The sequence below is a fragment of the Calypte anna genome, chromosome 2 (genome assembly GCF_003957555.1).
Source record: "Calypte anna isolate BGI_N300 chromosome 2, bCalAnn1_v1.p, whole genome shotgun sequence".
NCBI lineage: Eukaryota > Metazoa > Chordata > Aves > Apodiformes > Trochilidae > Calypte > Calypte anna.
In genome coordinates, this window is record NC_044245.1 from 58743195 (window position 1) to 58758211 (window position 15017).

At 38.2% G+C, this 15017-nt stretch overlaps 1 protein-coding gene across 1 annotated transcript in view; it reads left to right on the plus strand.

The window, feature by feature from the left end:
- Nucleotides 1-15017, plus strand: part of ATP9B (ATPase phospholipid transporting 9B (putative)) — a 161593-nt gene that overhangs the window by 8826 nt on the left and 137750 nt on the right. Inside the window, exon 2 of the mRNA XM_030445840.1 lies at nt 7569-7742. Coding sequence (XP_030301700.1) covers nt 7569-7742 — 174 coding nt within the window. The remainder of the gene's footprint in view (nt 1-7568; nt 7743-15017) is intronic.

Below are 15017 nucleotides of genomic sequence, written 5' to 3' on the forward strand. Positions count from 1 at the left end.
AACATATTTCTTGATAAAATTTATCTTTTGTAGTGCAGAATTTCCTGGTGGGTTGGTTTTTTTTTTGTGCATTACAGGTCAGGGTCTGAACAGTTACATGAGTGATAACAGGGACATGATACAGCCTACAACAGTTACTGCTTTGGTGATTTGTCTTCTAAGAAATAATTTGTCCTTTTTAATATAAATCTGTCTATTCATTTCATCATTATTCTACTGCATCTCTACAATTTGGCAATCTCCTTTATCCTCAGTTTGGGAATGTGTTCACCTAGGTCAACCCTTGAACGATTTACTGGAGGTAGAGCAGAATATGGCTGAGAGATTCTGCTGCTTACTCCCTCAGTCTTTCCTCTGCCCGTGAGCAGAAACAGACGGGATTCTGAACCAAATTGCCAGTGCTTGGTGGGGTGGGACATGGCCATAGTGGCAAGTGGTGGTGACTCAATTTCCAGTAACTTCAACTGTGTCAAAGGCCTTGCTGAAATCAAGGTAGACAACATCCACAGCCCTTCTCTTTTCCAATGACATGCTACCCTGTCATAGAAGGAGATCAGGTTTGTCAAACAGGACCTGCCCTTCATGGACCTGTGCTGACTGTGTCTGATCACCTGTTTTTTCTGCTATACCACATAATGGTAGTCAGGATGATCTGCTCCATCAGCTTCCCTGGTACTAAAGTAAAACTAGCAGGCCTGTAATTTTCTGGATCACTCTTCCAGCCCTTCTTACATTTGAGGGTTACATTGGCTGATTACCAGTCCACAGGTACCTCTCCAGTCAGCCAGGACTTCTGGTAAATGATGGCAAATGGCTTGGTGAGCACCCTCACCAGCTCTTTCAACACTCTTGGGTGCATGCCATCCTGCTCCATAGATTTGTGTACATCTATACGTTGTAGCAGGTCACTGACCATCTCCTCCTGGATTGTTGGGATATCACTCTGCTCCTGGACTCTGCCTCTTATCTTAGGGAGTCGTATTCCTTCTATATATCCAGTCTGACTGCTAAAAACTGAGGCAAAGAATTCATTCAGCACCTCAGCTTTTTCCCCATCTGTCATTACTATATTTCCTCCTGCATCCAACTGGGAATGGAGGGTCTCCCTGGTTTTCTTAGGTTAATATAGTTATAGAAACTTTTCTTCCTGTCCTTTACCGTAGATTCCAGATAAATTTCTGGCCGGGCTTTGAGTCTGCTGATTCTCACCCTGCATAGCCTCAACACTTCTGTAGTCATTGTGAGTCGCCTGCCCCTTCCTCCAAATACCATAAATTCTCTTTTTGTCCCTGAGTGCCAACCAAAGCTCCCTGTTCAGCTAGGCTGGCCTCCTATGCCTCTGGCTTGCCTTACAGGACATGGGGATGGCCTGTTCTCCTGCCTCTTCAAGATTTCCTTCTTGAAGAGTGTCCAGCATTCCTGGACTCCTGTGTCTTTCAGAACGGATTCCCAAGGGATTCTGGCAATCAGGTTACTAAAAAAGTTAAAGTTTGCCCTTTGGAAGTCTAGGCTACTCTGTTCCATGCTACTCTATCTCACAGCCATCATTTATATCTAGTCCCTGTGTAGACTCATGGTCACACCTTCCTTTTCCCTTCCTCATGCTACTTTAAGTCATCACCTTTGTTTATCTTTCTTGTGAATTATAGTACATACCATAAGTGGTAGGAAGCAAGGAAAAGGTAGTTATGCAGTATCTTTCACAGTGCTTCTGTACTACCAGGGTCTTTTCAGCAGGCAGACAGGAAAATCCATCATAGGTATCGTTTCTCCTTGTCAAGTGAGTAAAGTCAGAAAAATATGCAGTTGTGATTGCCTGCCCCTGAAGGCAACCCTTGAAGGCTACCTTCCTGCTACACCCTTGAACACTGCTCTTTTAGAAATGTGGAAAGCTGGCAACGATTGGGTAGCCAGATTACATTTAAACGAATTAAAAAGCCTTCTATTACCAGTTATGACACCAATGGAACACTGCAGCCTCATCCACTCTGGCAAACAGCCACTGAAATGGAATGATGTAGGAACAGGTGACTTGAGGATAATTTTTGAAGCAGTTGTTTATATCAAAATTTTATTTCAAAGTATTTAGTGTACCTGGCTTCCTTTCACTTAAATCTGTTAAATTATATTCCTACTATTAGACAGATTTTTCTGAAAGTTGTTTAATATTTCTTTTTTCTTAGGAAGCCATTTTGTTGTCAAAATAGTTGTCTTATACCTGATTCTGTAAAACTCAGGAAGCTGAATGTTTTGGTGTCTTCACTCTTTATTCATTATTCATATTGCTTTCATTGCATCCCTGTTCAAATGAAACTTTTTAGGCTTATGCTTAATTGATTGGTCAATTAAGAAAATAAGTTTTTTGTCCTCATCCTAGTTATGAACAATCCATTATTCATTATCTTACTCTTTTTAAATGCTGAAGTACAATTTTCTAACATAATAGCAAAATTGCTTTTGAAACAGAATAAATTGCTTGCCAGTGCAGAGGCTGTGTTTTGAAGTCATAATCACTAAACATCATGGTACTTATGTTAATTATCTTCACTGCTTGGTGAAGCTCTATATTTAAAAGTGTAAACCTACATAGTGATTGTAAAAAAATATTTGTTTATACTATAATGGCAAAAAAGTTCTGATTAGGACATCAATGTGCTCTGCAAATATTAGCACATTTGCAAGAGTATTTTTAAATTTGCATGTCTGTAAATGTGTTTCAGCTAATTCTCTCTCCCATGATTCTGTAGCATGTTCTTTTGAGAGGGACTTTAACCATGTTTACGCTGTTATATTTGGATATAAAGTATATTATCAGACATTTGTTAACTGTGTACAGAAGTAAAAGGTGTCTGTTATGCGCATTATTTTGCTGTATACTCCTGTACAGCAACAGATTTTGATTTCACTGAATGGTATTACAAATATGCTATTGATTGTTTGGATGTCTAAAAGCAAAACACAGTGCAGTGGAAAGCTCTGTACTAATACTGTGCTAATGTAATTTGCAAATTTAATCAAGAAAGATTTTAAAAGCATTGAATGTAAATCTCTTTAAACACTGGCCTGTCTTACTGGGAGTCTTAGAATAATGTAATGTCTTAATTTTTTCCTAAGCAGTGGTTTTATTTCATAGTGTTAAAATTAGTATGAAAAAAATCCATATAATTTAGCATAATATACATATTAACCTGTAGTAACTGCTCTATTTCCTAAAGAGTTTTTTTTATGGTATTTTTTTTCTTCATGACCATTGATGGGAATGGGAATGGAAAACTGCCATATTAAACTAGGCATCAGAAGCAGCTTTTTGCAACAATATTGTGAAGATCAAGTTTTTCATGTTTGTTTTAAACAATTTTTTTTTCTTAGTGGGTACTGGTGGTAATAATCTTGGAAGCGTTTTCCATGCCAAACTTTATAATTTCTGGGAAACTTACAACTTTTACAAATTACGCATCATATTAGCTTGAAACTTTTTTGTGTGTTCTGCAATGTGGTTGTGCTTTTGCATTATTTGAAAAAGATGAAGATTTTTCTTCACAAGGTCTGGCATGTGTAAGGTTCCAGTGCTCATTTCACTTGGTTGATTTGCATCTGGGGGGGAATGGTGTGTGGTTTTTTAAATTATTATTCCTATTTATGCATTATTTTCTAATCTGATCTCAACATATTTTTGACATCCCTTGCTGATATCCCATGTAAAGCAGGTGCAGAATTCAGGGCATCACCTGGCAACCAAGGAGGAAACGTCTGATTAATGACTAGTTAATCAATAGTGGGGTTGTGTCTAAGTTTTTTTCTTTGTTGGGTGTTTTTGATTTGTTTGTTTTTTGGGGTGTTTGTTTATTTGGTTTTTGGTGTTTTTTGTTTTTTTTCTTTCTTAGATCATTTCTTGACTGTGTTGGTACGCATTTATTACATAAATTACCATGTGAAGTCCATGGTGTACCTTTTCAGTAGAAATATAACACTACAGTACAATCCTTCTCTCTCCACCTCCCATTCAAAAAGGTGAACTGCTTTAACACATCTCCGTATGCAGAAGGGCACAACATAGAAAACCTGTGCAAAAAGGAAATTAATACATTTTTGTATTAAATATACAGTAAGTTGAGAAAATGCAAAGGAAGTGATGGTGTTTTTGCATACTTAGTCCAGGTGTTTGTAATATTACTTTTGTTTTAAAATTCTGGGTATGTCTATTGAGATTTTGGACTGAATACTGCTGGGAGTGCTGTTCTCTGTCAGCAGAACCACACCCTGCTCAAATTGGGGCACCTAGAGCTGGTTGCCTAGGAACATGTCCAAAAAGCTTTTAACCTCCTTGGACAACCCTTTGCCAGTGCTCAGTCATCCTCACGAAAACCCAAATGTTTCCTGATGTTCAGGCAGCACCTCCAGTGCTCTGTATCCTGTGACTGGGCAGCACTGAAGAGAACCTGGCTCAGTCTTTGCAACTTCCTTTCAGGTATTCATAGAAGTTAGTGATCCTGCTCTGTCTTCTCCAGGCTGAACACTCCTACTTCTCTCAGCCTTTCTTCACTGGAGAGATGCTCCACTCCCTTAATCATCTTCATGGCCCTTAGCTGGACTCTTGTCAGTATGTCCATGTCTTATACCAAGGAGCCCAGAACTGGACACAGTTTGTAGCTTTCTCTTGCACAAGGGCATGTTACTGGCTTGTATTCAACCTGGTGTTCACCAGGTTCCCCAGCTCCTTTTCAAGGAGCTCCTCTTCCAAGCTCCTTTCCAGCTGGATGTCCCCCAGCATATACTGGTGTGTGGCTTTGTTTTTCACCCGGCAGAGGACTTTGCACTTCTCCTTGCCAAACAACTTGAGGTTTCTGTCAACTCATTTCTCTATCCTGTCAAGTTTGCACTGGGTGGCAGCATGCGCACCTGTTAGACACTCCTTCCAGTTTTGGGTCATCTGGAAACTTGCTTGCTGAGTGTGTAATTTGCCCCATCATCCAGATCACTAAGGAAGATTTTAAATAGGACTGCACCCAATATAGCCCCCTGGGGTACATGGCTTTTTATTGGTCTCCAAATTAGACTTTGCATCACTGATGACCACCTGGCTGTCCAGCCAGTTTTCAGTCTTCCTCACTATCTGCTCATCCAACTTGGGCATCAACTTCTATATATAAGGATTTTGTGGGGGACAGTATCACAGGCCTTACTGTGATAAGCCCAGGTAGACACTCTTGACTGCGCTCCTCTCACCAGGCCCTATTGACTTTTTGGGGTTTATGGTGAGACTGACTGGCGTGTACTTCTCTGTGTCCTCCTTCTTACCCTTCATGAAGATAAGAGTGATATTTGCTCTCCTCCCATTCTTCAGTCACCTCTCCCAGCCACCATGATCAATCCTAAAGGATCAAAAGTGGCCTTGCAGTGACATCTACCAGCTCTCTCAGCATTCATGGGTGCATCATCTCCTTAGGGCCCATGGACTTGCATATGTATCCAGTTTGCTGAAGTGTTCCCTGCCCTTATGCTCATCTTCCTTGCTCCGGCCTTTCCCCCTGCACTCTGAGACTGGGATTCCTGAAGGCCATTCTTGCTAGTAAAAACTGAGATAAAGTTTTCCACGTCCTGTGTCCCCCTTCTCATTCAGCAATGAATGCACATTTTTTCTAGTCTTTGTTTTGTTACCCATGTACTTACAGACTTGTCTCTGACACCTAGCCATATTCAATTCCTTTGGACTAGTAGCTTTCCTAGCTTTGTCCCTTGATGCTTGAACAATGTTTTTGCCTTCCTCCCAGATTACAAACCCTTAATGCCACCATTTGTGCACTTTTCATGTCTGAGTTTGGACAAGAATTCCTTATTCATCTAGTCAGACCTTCTAGCATTTTTACCAGACTTCCTATTCATTGGTATGGAAAGTGCTTGAGCTTGGAGGAGTTGAGTAGTAACTCACTAGTAACCAGCTTATCCAGCTTCCTCTTCCCTCTTAAAAGCAGTTCTTGAAAACACCATACATGTTTTTCTAAAGTTATGAGCTTGCTTGCCACCCTCCTTCCTGCCCTCAGGATCCTCAACCCCACCATCACTGCAGCCTGAGCCTGTGTTTGACCTTCACATCCCCGGTGAACCTATACTTGCCTGCTGAGTATGTGGTGCAGCAGAGCACCTATCCTAGTCAGCTTCTCTATTTACTTGGGAGGACCAAATTGTGAAAGTACTGCAAGAGGCCTCAGGATTGCTAAAGTCCTTTTGTGTTGTCTCTCCAGTAGATATCAGAGAAGTGAAAGTCCCCCAGGATGACCAAGGCCTGAAAATGTGATGGTGCTCATCATCTGCTTGTTCTTGTTCAGGCCATCTGTAGCAAACCCCCACTCTGTGGCCTTTGCCTCTTCTGTCTTTAATCCTAACCCAGAAGCTCTCGATTGGCTCCTTGTCCATCCCCAGGCAGAACTCCATGCATTCCAGCTGCTCTCTGAAAAAGAATGGATTTTGTTAATTATTATTTTGTTAATTATTATTTTTCTGTAGACTGTTTTTTAGGCTGCTATGGGGAAAATGGGACAGTTCCAGGACATACATTTTAAGACGACTGTACAGTACAGCTTCATAAAAACCAAGCTTACTAATTCTGTGCCAGACACACTTTTTGTGGTGATTCATTCCTTTTTTTTCTTTTTCTTTTTTTCCTAAACTCTAGGAAGTATTCTTCACTACCAGTACTAGAATAATTTCAAGGTAGATACATATTACACAAAGAATAGATTGATGGTAGTTTGATGGTCTAAATTGTAAAGTATTGCAGAAATGTTGAAAGTACATACTCAGGATTTCTTTTGATTTATTCTGATCAAATACTTTTTGCATGAACTATTTCTATTTAAAGGCTGCTTAGCTACCTTTTACCAATTTTTACCACTATTACCAATAGTGTCAAGTAATTTTTTTATATATATTTGAGGTTTTGCTTTTGTGTTCAGCTTGCTGTGTTTTTCAAGTTTTTTTTGTAAGGATTTGTGCAGCCAGTTTTTCGTGACCATTTTATTTATCTTCTCTGCTGTGCGTTTTTGTTGATTAGCATTATTGCATGTGTTGCTGTGTACAGCCAAGATGTGATCTTTACTTGGCTGTAGTATTTAATTCCTTTAAATTTTTCTTCTAATTAATATCCTTTTTGGTCCTTTTAATAGTCTGAAACCTGAGTAATAGTGCATTTTGTTTCAATCTACTTCCCAGTGGTATAAAAATATGAACTGAATAAATTACTCAATTTACATACTCTTAAGGGCATTTTCTTATTGAATATTCCGTTGTTTTGTCTTGGCATAAAAAGCATTCCAGAAGTGTAAAACTGAAGTGAAGAATTTATGCAGTGATTGACAATGATTGCAGGCCTCTTTGCTGCATTACAGCAACTTAAATCAGAATGTCTTGTAGATCTGTTAGTACAAATACATGAGATGTTTAGATGAAAATATTTTTTTAGTAAAATTCCCCATGACAAAAATTAACTTGTTACTTCAGTAAATTCCTGGTAATAAATGATTATATGTTTGCTTTTTATTTAGAGTTTTTTTTTTATTTCATTTTGTCAGGTACCAAGTGGAAGATGAGTCCTCTCATTTGGATGAAATGCCACTAATGATGTCAGAAGAAGGCTTTGAAAATGATGAGAATGATTACCATACTCTACCAAGAGCCCGAATTTCTCAAAGAAGAAGAGGCTTAGAGTGGTTTATCTGTGGTGGCTGGAAATTCCTTTGCACTAGGTTGGTTGCATACCAGTACTCTTTACCAACTATTAAATTATTTAAATAAATAGTAATTTTGTGTGATGTGTGCAGAAGAGCATAGGAACAGAGTGATTTACTTGTCATGCACTGCTTGATGGCTTTGTCTTTACTTTCTCTGTTGGGGCATTAAGTAGCAGTTGAAAAAGTTCTCAAGAGCTGCTGCTGGGTACTTCTGCCTGCTTTGCTGAGCTGCAAGTGAAAGAGGGGCTTTAAAGAGAGATTGTGTACTAAACTTGCATTAGTCTTCAGCCCATGGTAGGCATGTAAGCCTCATCCTCATTTCTATTCAAAACCAGATCAGGGTAGAGGGTTGAAAACTTTCTTTTATTTTACAGGCCTTAGTGTGTTGACAATATATAAACTTTGTTGCTGAAAAGAAAAAGCAACTTTTTTAACCAACAGTTAGTTAACACTTCAAATTTAGATGCTGTAAACTACATGTGTCTGGTTGCCTTGGAGTGAATTACAGCTGGAAATAGTTCTTGAGATTTGGTTACTTAGAAACTTTTTGTTCTGAACTGCTGTATGCGTTTGCCTTGTAATAGTGACTTTCTAATGAATCGCTAGCAAATTTCTAAATACAGAAATTGCTATTAGGATGATTAAGAATCATGGGGTTACTTTTATCTTCAATCATAAAAGCTGAGAATCAGTCAAGTGAAGTGAGTGGAGCATTTTGAGTCAAATGATAAATGATTTTTTGGCAGATGATTTTACAATAATTTAGAGAGAAGTCTTCACAGGTGTTTTTCATGGCACTTGAATTCCATGGCACTGGAATACCATTGTTTTACCTCAGCAAAGCTTTATTTGTGCACCTTTACTTTTGAAATTTGTTACACAGCTTCACTGTTTACAGAAATATATTTAGTATTGATTCCTTTTTTCCATAATGATTTTTAGAAAAACCCTTATGCATTATTGATTTTATTATAGGGAATAGGTGTTCGAAAAATAGCAGGAAGGAAGGCAGCAAAGTTTATATAAGCAGCGTTTGTATATATAAATGACTTTTGGAAACAATGTTTCTGTTGCAGAACTACCATTGTAGTTTTTAAAAAGTGTTTTTAAGTGTTTAAAGAGTGTTTATCTTTTGGACATATCTTAAAATTGAGATACTTTTCAAGCCCTATACTTTAAAGGTGAGCTCAGCTGTTACAGTATCAGTTCCTGTAAGTTTAATGAAAACAGGTAGACTACTAAATACTGCACCCTGTTGTTGCTCTGTCTGAGAACGAACTATGTGGGGATAGAAACAGGCACTTGCACAGAAAGTTTGTTGGAACTATATTAAACAACCATAAGAGAATGTCACATTAGAGGACTGCAAAATGTTATGTTCCTTGGTGGCTTTTTAAAATTGATAAGTATGTCTCAGCTTTAAGTGGAGCTCAAATCTAGACACTCAGACTTACTAGAACTTAATTAAAATACTTGGGCTGTATTTGTGATGGATCTTTGAGAAGAAAGAGCAACAAAATTGCATTGTGGATTCCCTATTTTGCTATGTCTTATAAGTTACAAAATAAAGACAACAACCAGATACGAACAGAAGCTTAAAGTAGGGTATTAACAGGCAGATACTCCCATAAGAAAGCAGACATCTGCTTACATAAGATGGGGAAAATTAGCTGGAAGGAAAGTGAATCTCATGGTTTTCATGTATGTTGATGGTGTATTATACATGTTATGCAAACAACTGAAACCCTTTTCCAGAAGACAAACTGCATTCGCTTAAGCAAAATGTGAAGAGAACACTGTAGTCTCTGAAGCATGTTCAGTTGAACAGAATTTAAAATTACACCCTATGTTTATGGAAACCAGTATGTCATACCTGAGACTGGGTAAGGTCAAAATCTCAGCTTCCACATCCACAATTTCCTTTTGTGCTTTAAACTAAATTGTAGATTTTTTTTTTTAAGCTGTGACAGAAAGATGAACACAGTAAAAGACTAGATGTATGTCTGGAGCCAGGCTCAAAGGGGCCCCTGATTTCTTTTGGGTTCTCAGTAAAAGTCTTATTTGTTCAAGATCACTTTACTTTTTGCAAAAAAACCAATACTTCTGAGGTATACTCATTAGGTTTGGGGTTTTCCTTTTGTGTGTCTGCATTGCATTGTTAGGATTTTGTGAGAGAAAGCTTTCCATCTCCTACTTCGCAGCTTTAGAATTTTGTTTTAGAGATCTTTGTTGTTACATCACAAACTGTTACTGTTCAGTTGAAAAAGTTTCACCTTTTTAGCAGGAGCAAATATGAAATGTTTGGCAAAGTTTGCTCTGCATTAACACGAATTTTGTAAAAATATTTTATTCAGCTTTTAACCTGTTTAGACAGTAGACTTGGATCAGAACTGAATGGCATAAACTTTATTCACCAATCTGTTCTTTAAGCAGTTTCTGCATCTGTAAAAAAAATAATTGTCTTTGATTTTTGAACAGACTGAAGACTTAATTCAACCAATGTAACTTAAGGAAACCCTTATTTCTTGCTTTCATAGCACAGTTAAAAGAAAACTTTGGGATATAGCAGCTGTTTTGTGGCTGTAATTGTTTTCTCTTTAACTTAAAAATTCTCTTGAAGCTCGTGAAATTATAATGTACAAAGATCAATACTCTGGAGTTCTTTGGTCTGGATTGATTTCTTTCTCATGAGATTTACATTCCACTCGTTATCAAAAAACACTTTGTCCCTATGAAAATGTTGCCATTGAATGGTATTTCCATATGAAGTGAAGGGGATATCAAATGCTTGGATTAATTTGGGCTCTAAGATGGCCTCTATGCTTTCAATTAATCTGTAATGCATTTGTTATGCAGAAGCATGGGAAAATGCTGATCTTCTAAGAATGACATGACCACTGTGTTGCTTTTGGCCTGATTACTGAAGCTACCTGTTGAGTACAATAATTACAGTATGTTTTCTCTGCAGAACTGGTTTCTGCTACTTAAAACCTAATAAGGAAAAGCTGGCCCTTGTAGACAGTATAGAGCTTTTATATTATTTTTCCATTCTGATGAAAATGCTGTTTTGGGAAAGATACTGACATACTGGCAGTTAAGCTTCTAGGGTAAAAATAATGAAAAGACAAAATAAAAAATGCCTTTTGTATTAGAGCTGTAGCATATGTTGAGACTTTTGTTTTTGACTTGGATAGATGTTCTTTTTATGAAAATGTTAAGTCCTCTTACTTAACAATTAATCTGGGTTGTGTGGGGTTTTTATTTTTAATTTATTTTGAATGTGGCATCAGTTGCTAATATGAAGACTGGGCTTATTGTTCCTTCAAAAAAAAAGTTGGGAAACAGGTTGATAAGAAGCCATTCAATAGAATTACCTTAAAGTTCTTTTACCAATTAATTAATTTCTTAGTATATACAATTTCTTGTGTTGATACAGGCAACATGACTTATAGCTAGCTTAAGGAAAAGTGCTTTCTTTGCATGTGTTGAATTTTTTAGGAAAGGACATTTGAGATGAATGCTTAATAATCAGGAATGTGATTTTGAATCTCTGAATCCATAGCATAAGGTGTGGGCTTACATTTAAGGTTTCAGGAAAATCTAAAGTGTATCTTGATACATTTTACATTAAATTTTAGGATATTTGAAGGTTTGGAAATTCTGTTCTGATATATTTCCTGATATTTGTTTCACACAAATTTAGTGACTTAAAGAAGCCCACTGAAGGCTCTATACCATATCACAGAAGTAGTTTCTCTACTGGGGAATGCTGATTAAATATGTGTTGTGAGTTGTTATCTAAATATTAAAAATATTGGGTAGTCTTAATTGTTTTTGAAAACCTGTTTAATGTAAATTGATTAGGACTTCTGAGACCAGCATGTTTTCATCATCTTCCTGTGATACAATAGTGATTATTGCTGAGATTTTAAATGGCAGAATCAAACTGATTTTTACTTTTATGGTAGTAAAATTTGCCTCAACCATTATATTTTACTATTTACATCATCTGAGATTCTCTTGCATCTGAACTTGACTAGCTCAGTGCCAGTCAAATCCCTTTTATTAAATGTATGACAGTTGTTTCCCAGTCAGACATTATTCCTGTGTCTGTACTTTTTGGCTTTTGCTAAAAAATGGTTATTATGGCATCTGTTTCATCTTCTCTATTGATGTATAATAACAAATGCTGTTTCAAGAAGGGGAAAATCCACAGTGAGGGAGGCACTGCAATTCAGTTGCTTGAATAAATTGTTTAATTTTAGCAATAGAAAAGTCTTCAGTGTCTGAGGAAGTGATTCTACAAAGGGACTGTGTCTAGTCAATGTTGAGTCTGTTTACAGTTGAAATTCAAAAACATTTAAGCAATGCAAGATCTGGAAGGCTGTCAGTGGACTTTTTTCTTTAGGCTTACAGACAGAAGCTGTCGTGCTTTTTTACTTTCCCAGAAAAAAATGTTAGTCCTTTGAACTTTTTTTGCTACCAAACTGCCTCAACTTCTTATTATACAGCTAAGTTTTTTACTGTGTTTGTGTTGTCCTCCTCAGTCCCCTGATCTGGAAATTAATACATTTAAAGCTTCAAATCCGTGAGCAGTTTATCAAGTGGAAATCCAACCTGGCACTGAATGGAATCTTTTCTCCTGCAAGCATGAAGCCTGCATTGCTTCAATTATTATTACAGTTTTATAGATCTTAAAGTTTGGAGTGGATCTAACAGAAAATAGCACCTCTTTTTGTACTGTGTAAGTTTACAGGCCAGTCAGTTTGTGAGTGTGGTTTACCCATGTGATAGCATGAGCAGTTGTGGAGGGGTGAGAATTCACATCTTTATAGGAGGAATCATAGAATCATAGAATTGGCTGGGTTGGAAGGGACCTCTGAGATCATCAAGTCCAACCCCTGAACCACCGTTGCGGTTACCAGCCCATGGCACTGAGTGCCACATCCAGTCTCTTTTTAAATATCTCCAGGGACGGAGAATCCACCACTTCCCTGGGCAGCCCATTCCAATGTCTGATCACCCTCTCTGTAAAGAAATTCTTTCTAATATCCAACCTAAACCTCCCCTGGCACAACTTGAGACCGTGTCCTCTTGTCTTGCTGAGAGTTGCCTGGGAAAAGAGACCAACCCCCCCCTGGCTCCAACCTCCTTTCAGGGAATTGTAGAGAGTGATGAGGTCTCCCCTGAGCCTCCTCTTCTCCAGCCTCAACACCCCCAGCTCCCTCAGCCTCTCCTCATGGGATCTGTGCTCGAGTCCCTTCACCAGCCTGGTTGCCCTCCTTTGGACCTGCTCCAGGACCTCTATCCTTCCTAAACTGAGGGGCCCAGAACTGGACACAGTACTCGAGGTGTGGCCTCACCAGCGCTGAGTACAGGGGCAGAATCCCTTCCCTGGACCTGCTGGCCACACTGTTCCTGATACAGGCCAGGATGCCATTGGACTTCTTGACTACCTGGGCACACTGCTGGCTCATGTTCAGCTTCCTTTCAATCCAGACTCCCAGGTCCCTTGTCCCTTTCAGCAGCAGCAGGATAGTTTCACAGCCATTGAAATGATTGTGGAGCTTGGACTTAATATGAACAAAAGTCTCTCTGCTTTAAAGTCTTAAGTTACTAAATAACAGGGCTGACTTTTGAATGTTGAACTTACCACTGTCACAATTTTTTAGAATAATTCTTCACTATTTAAAAGCAGTGTGAAAAGGTGATGATTGGCTTATATTTTTAACAAAAACAAAATGTATGTTTGCATAGGATCAAATCAAATTGATGTCCATCCTGTTGTGAAAGCTTCAGGAAGGAGAATTTAAGAATCCAGCATTTAAAATTGAAGTGTTTTAAATGTTACCTCGAGGGTATTGGTGTTGTGGCATTCCCATGACAAAGTTTTGCATTATTTTATTATTGCATAACTTCCAGTTTGCTTAAAAAGAGATGTCAGCTTAGAATTCCATTTGTTCTTTGGCAAAATTAGTTTATAACATGTGGGGGACAACGTAGGCTACAGACAAGAACATTCTAAGAGGAACAGTGGCAATGTAAGCTATCAGCCTTCCTTCCCTGCATATTTGTGTGTGCCATGATTTTGTAATTGTGGAAAAACTAAACAGGAAAGGGTCTTAAGAGGTCATCCAGTCGATTCCTTGCTTGCACAGAATGAATTACACCCATCACTTATGTCTGATCTAGAGACCTGCAGTGGTAGCAATTCCAGATGCCCTAAGTGTTTCTTTCTACCTTAGTTAGAAGCATTTACTCAGTGTCTGCCCCCTTCCCCCTCTTATTTGCCACAGTTGAAGTGTGTCATTATTTCATCATAGTGGACCTAAAGAAAAATTGTCCCTTTCCGTGTTGCAGTTGTTTATTACATGCTTGGAACCGTATTAAGTCCATGCTTAGACTTCTCTGAACAACTCTGTGGCAGCGTATCTAGTAGACAATCCTGCCCTGTTTTTTCAGTCCTGTAGTTGTTTTGTTGCTCTTGTTTGTGGCCTTTATTTTCTCAATAGGTTTGTTGAAATTTGGTATTCAAAATGGTATCGTAAGCCAACTGAGATGTTGCTGGCACTTGATTGAGAAAAAGTTCTGACTTGCTAGCAGTATATCTCTCCATGCTGACCAGTTATGTACCTTTTTTTTGCACATACCTATCATTTTCGTGCAGTATATGAGTCCTCTTTTGAGCTGCCATCTGTAAGTTGTCTTCTGATTCAGTATTTGCACAGGAGACTATTTCTGTGTAAATGTCCTGTGTTGCGCTCATGCTTGTATAACTGCATTTTGTCTTTTCCCGGTAGTTTTTTCTGATCTGTTAAGACTGCTTTGAATTCTAATCTCCTCTTTGCATGTACTCCTATCTGTTCTAGCTTTTTTTTTTCTGAAAAAATGAAGTATTCAATTACCCAGCAAATTCTAGATCAAACTTTGTGGAACTTCATTGAAATTACTTTGTTTTTAAAACAAGCTATTCTGCAGTTATGATTTTTTCATCTGTTATAGTTCCAACAGTATGCTCCTTTACTTCCCTTATGAGAAATATCTTGGAAGCTAAGCATTGTTAGAGACAGGATCATAGAATGATTTGGGTTGGAAGGGACCTCTAAAGACTGTCTAGTCCAACCCTGTCCATGAACAGGGATCACAGTGTGCAAAGCCCCAGGAGCCAAGAGAGAGTGGTAGTGCATCTGCTGCTTTTTTTGGAGGGAAATTAGTTCCATTTTACAGGTTGCTTTTGATGTGCCACATTGGTTATGGCTTTTCTTTCAGGTGTATGCAAATTATAAGCAG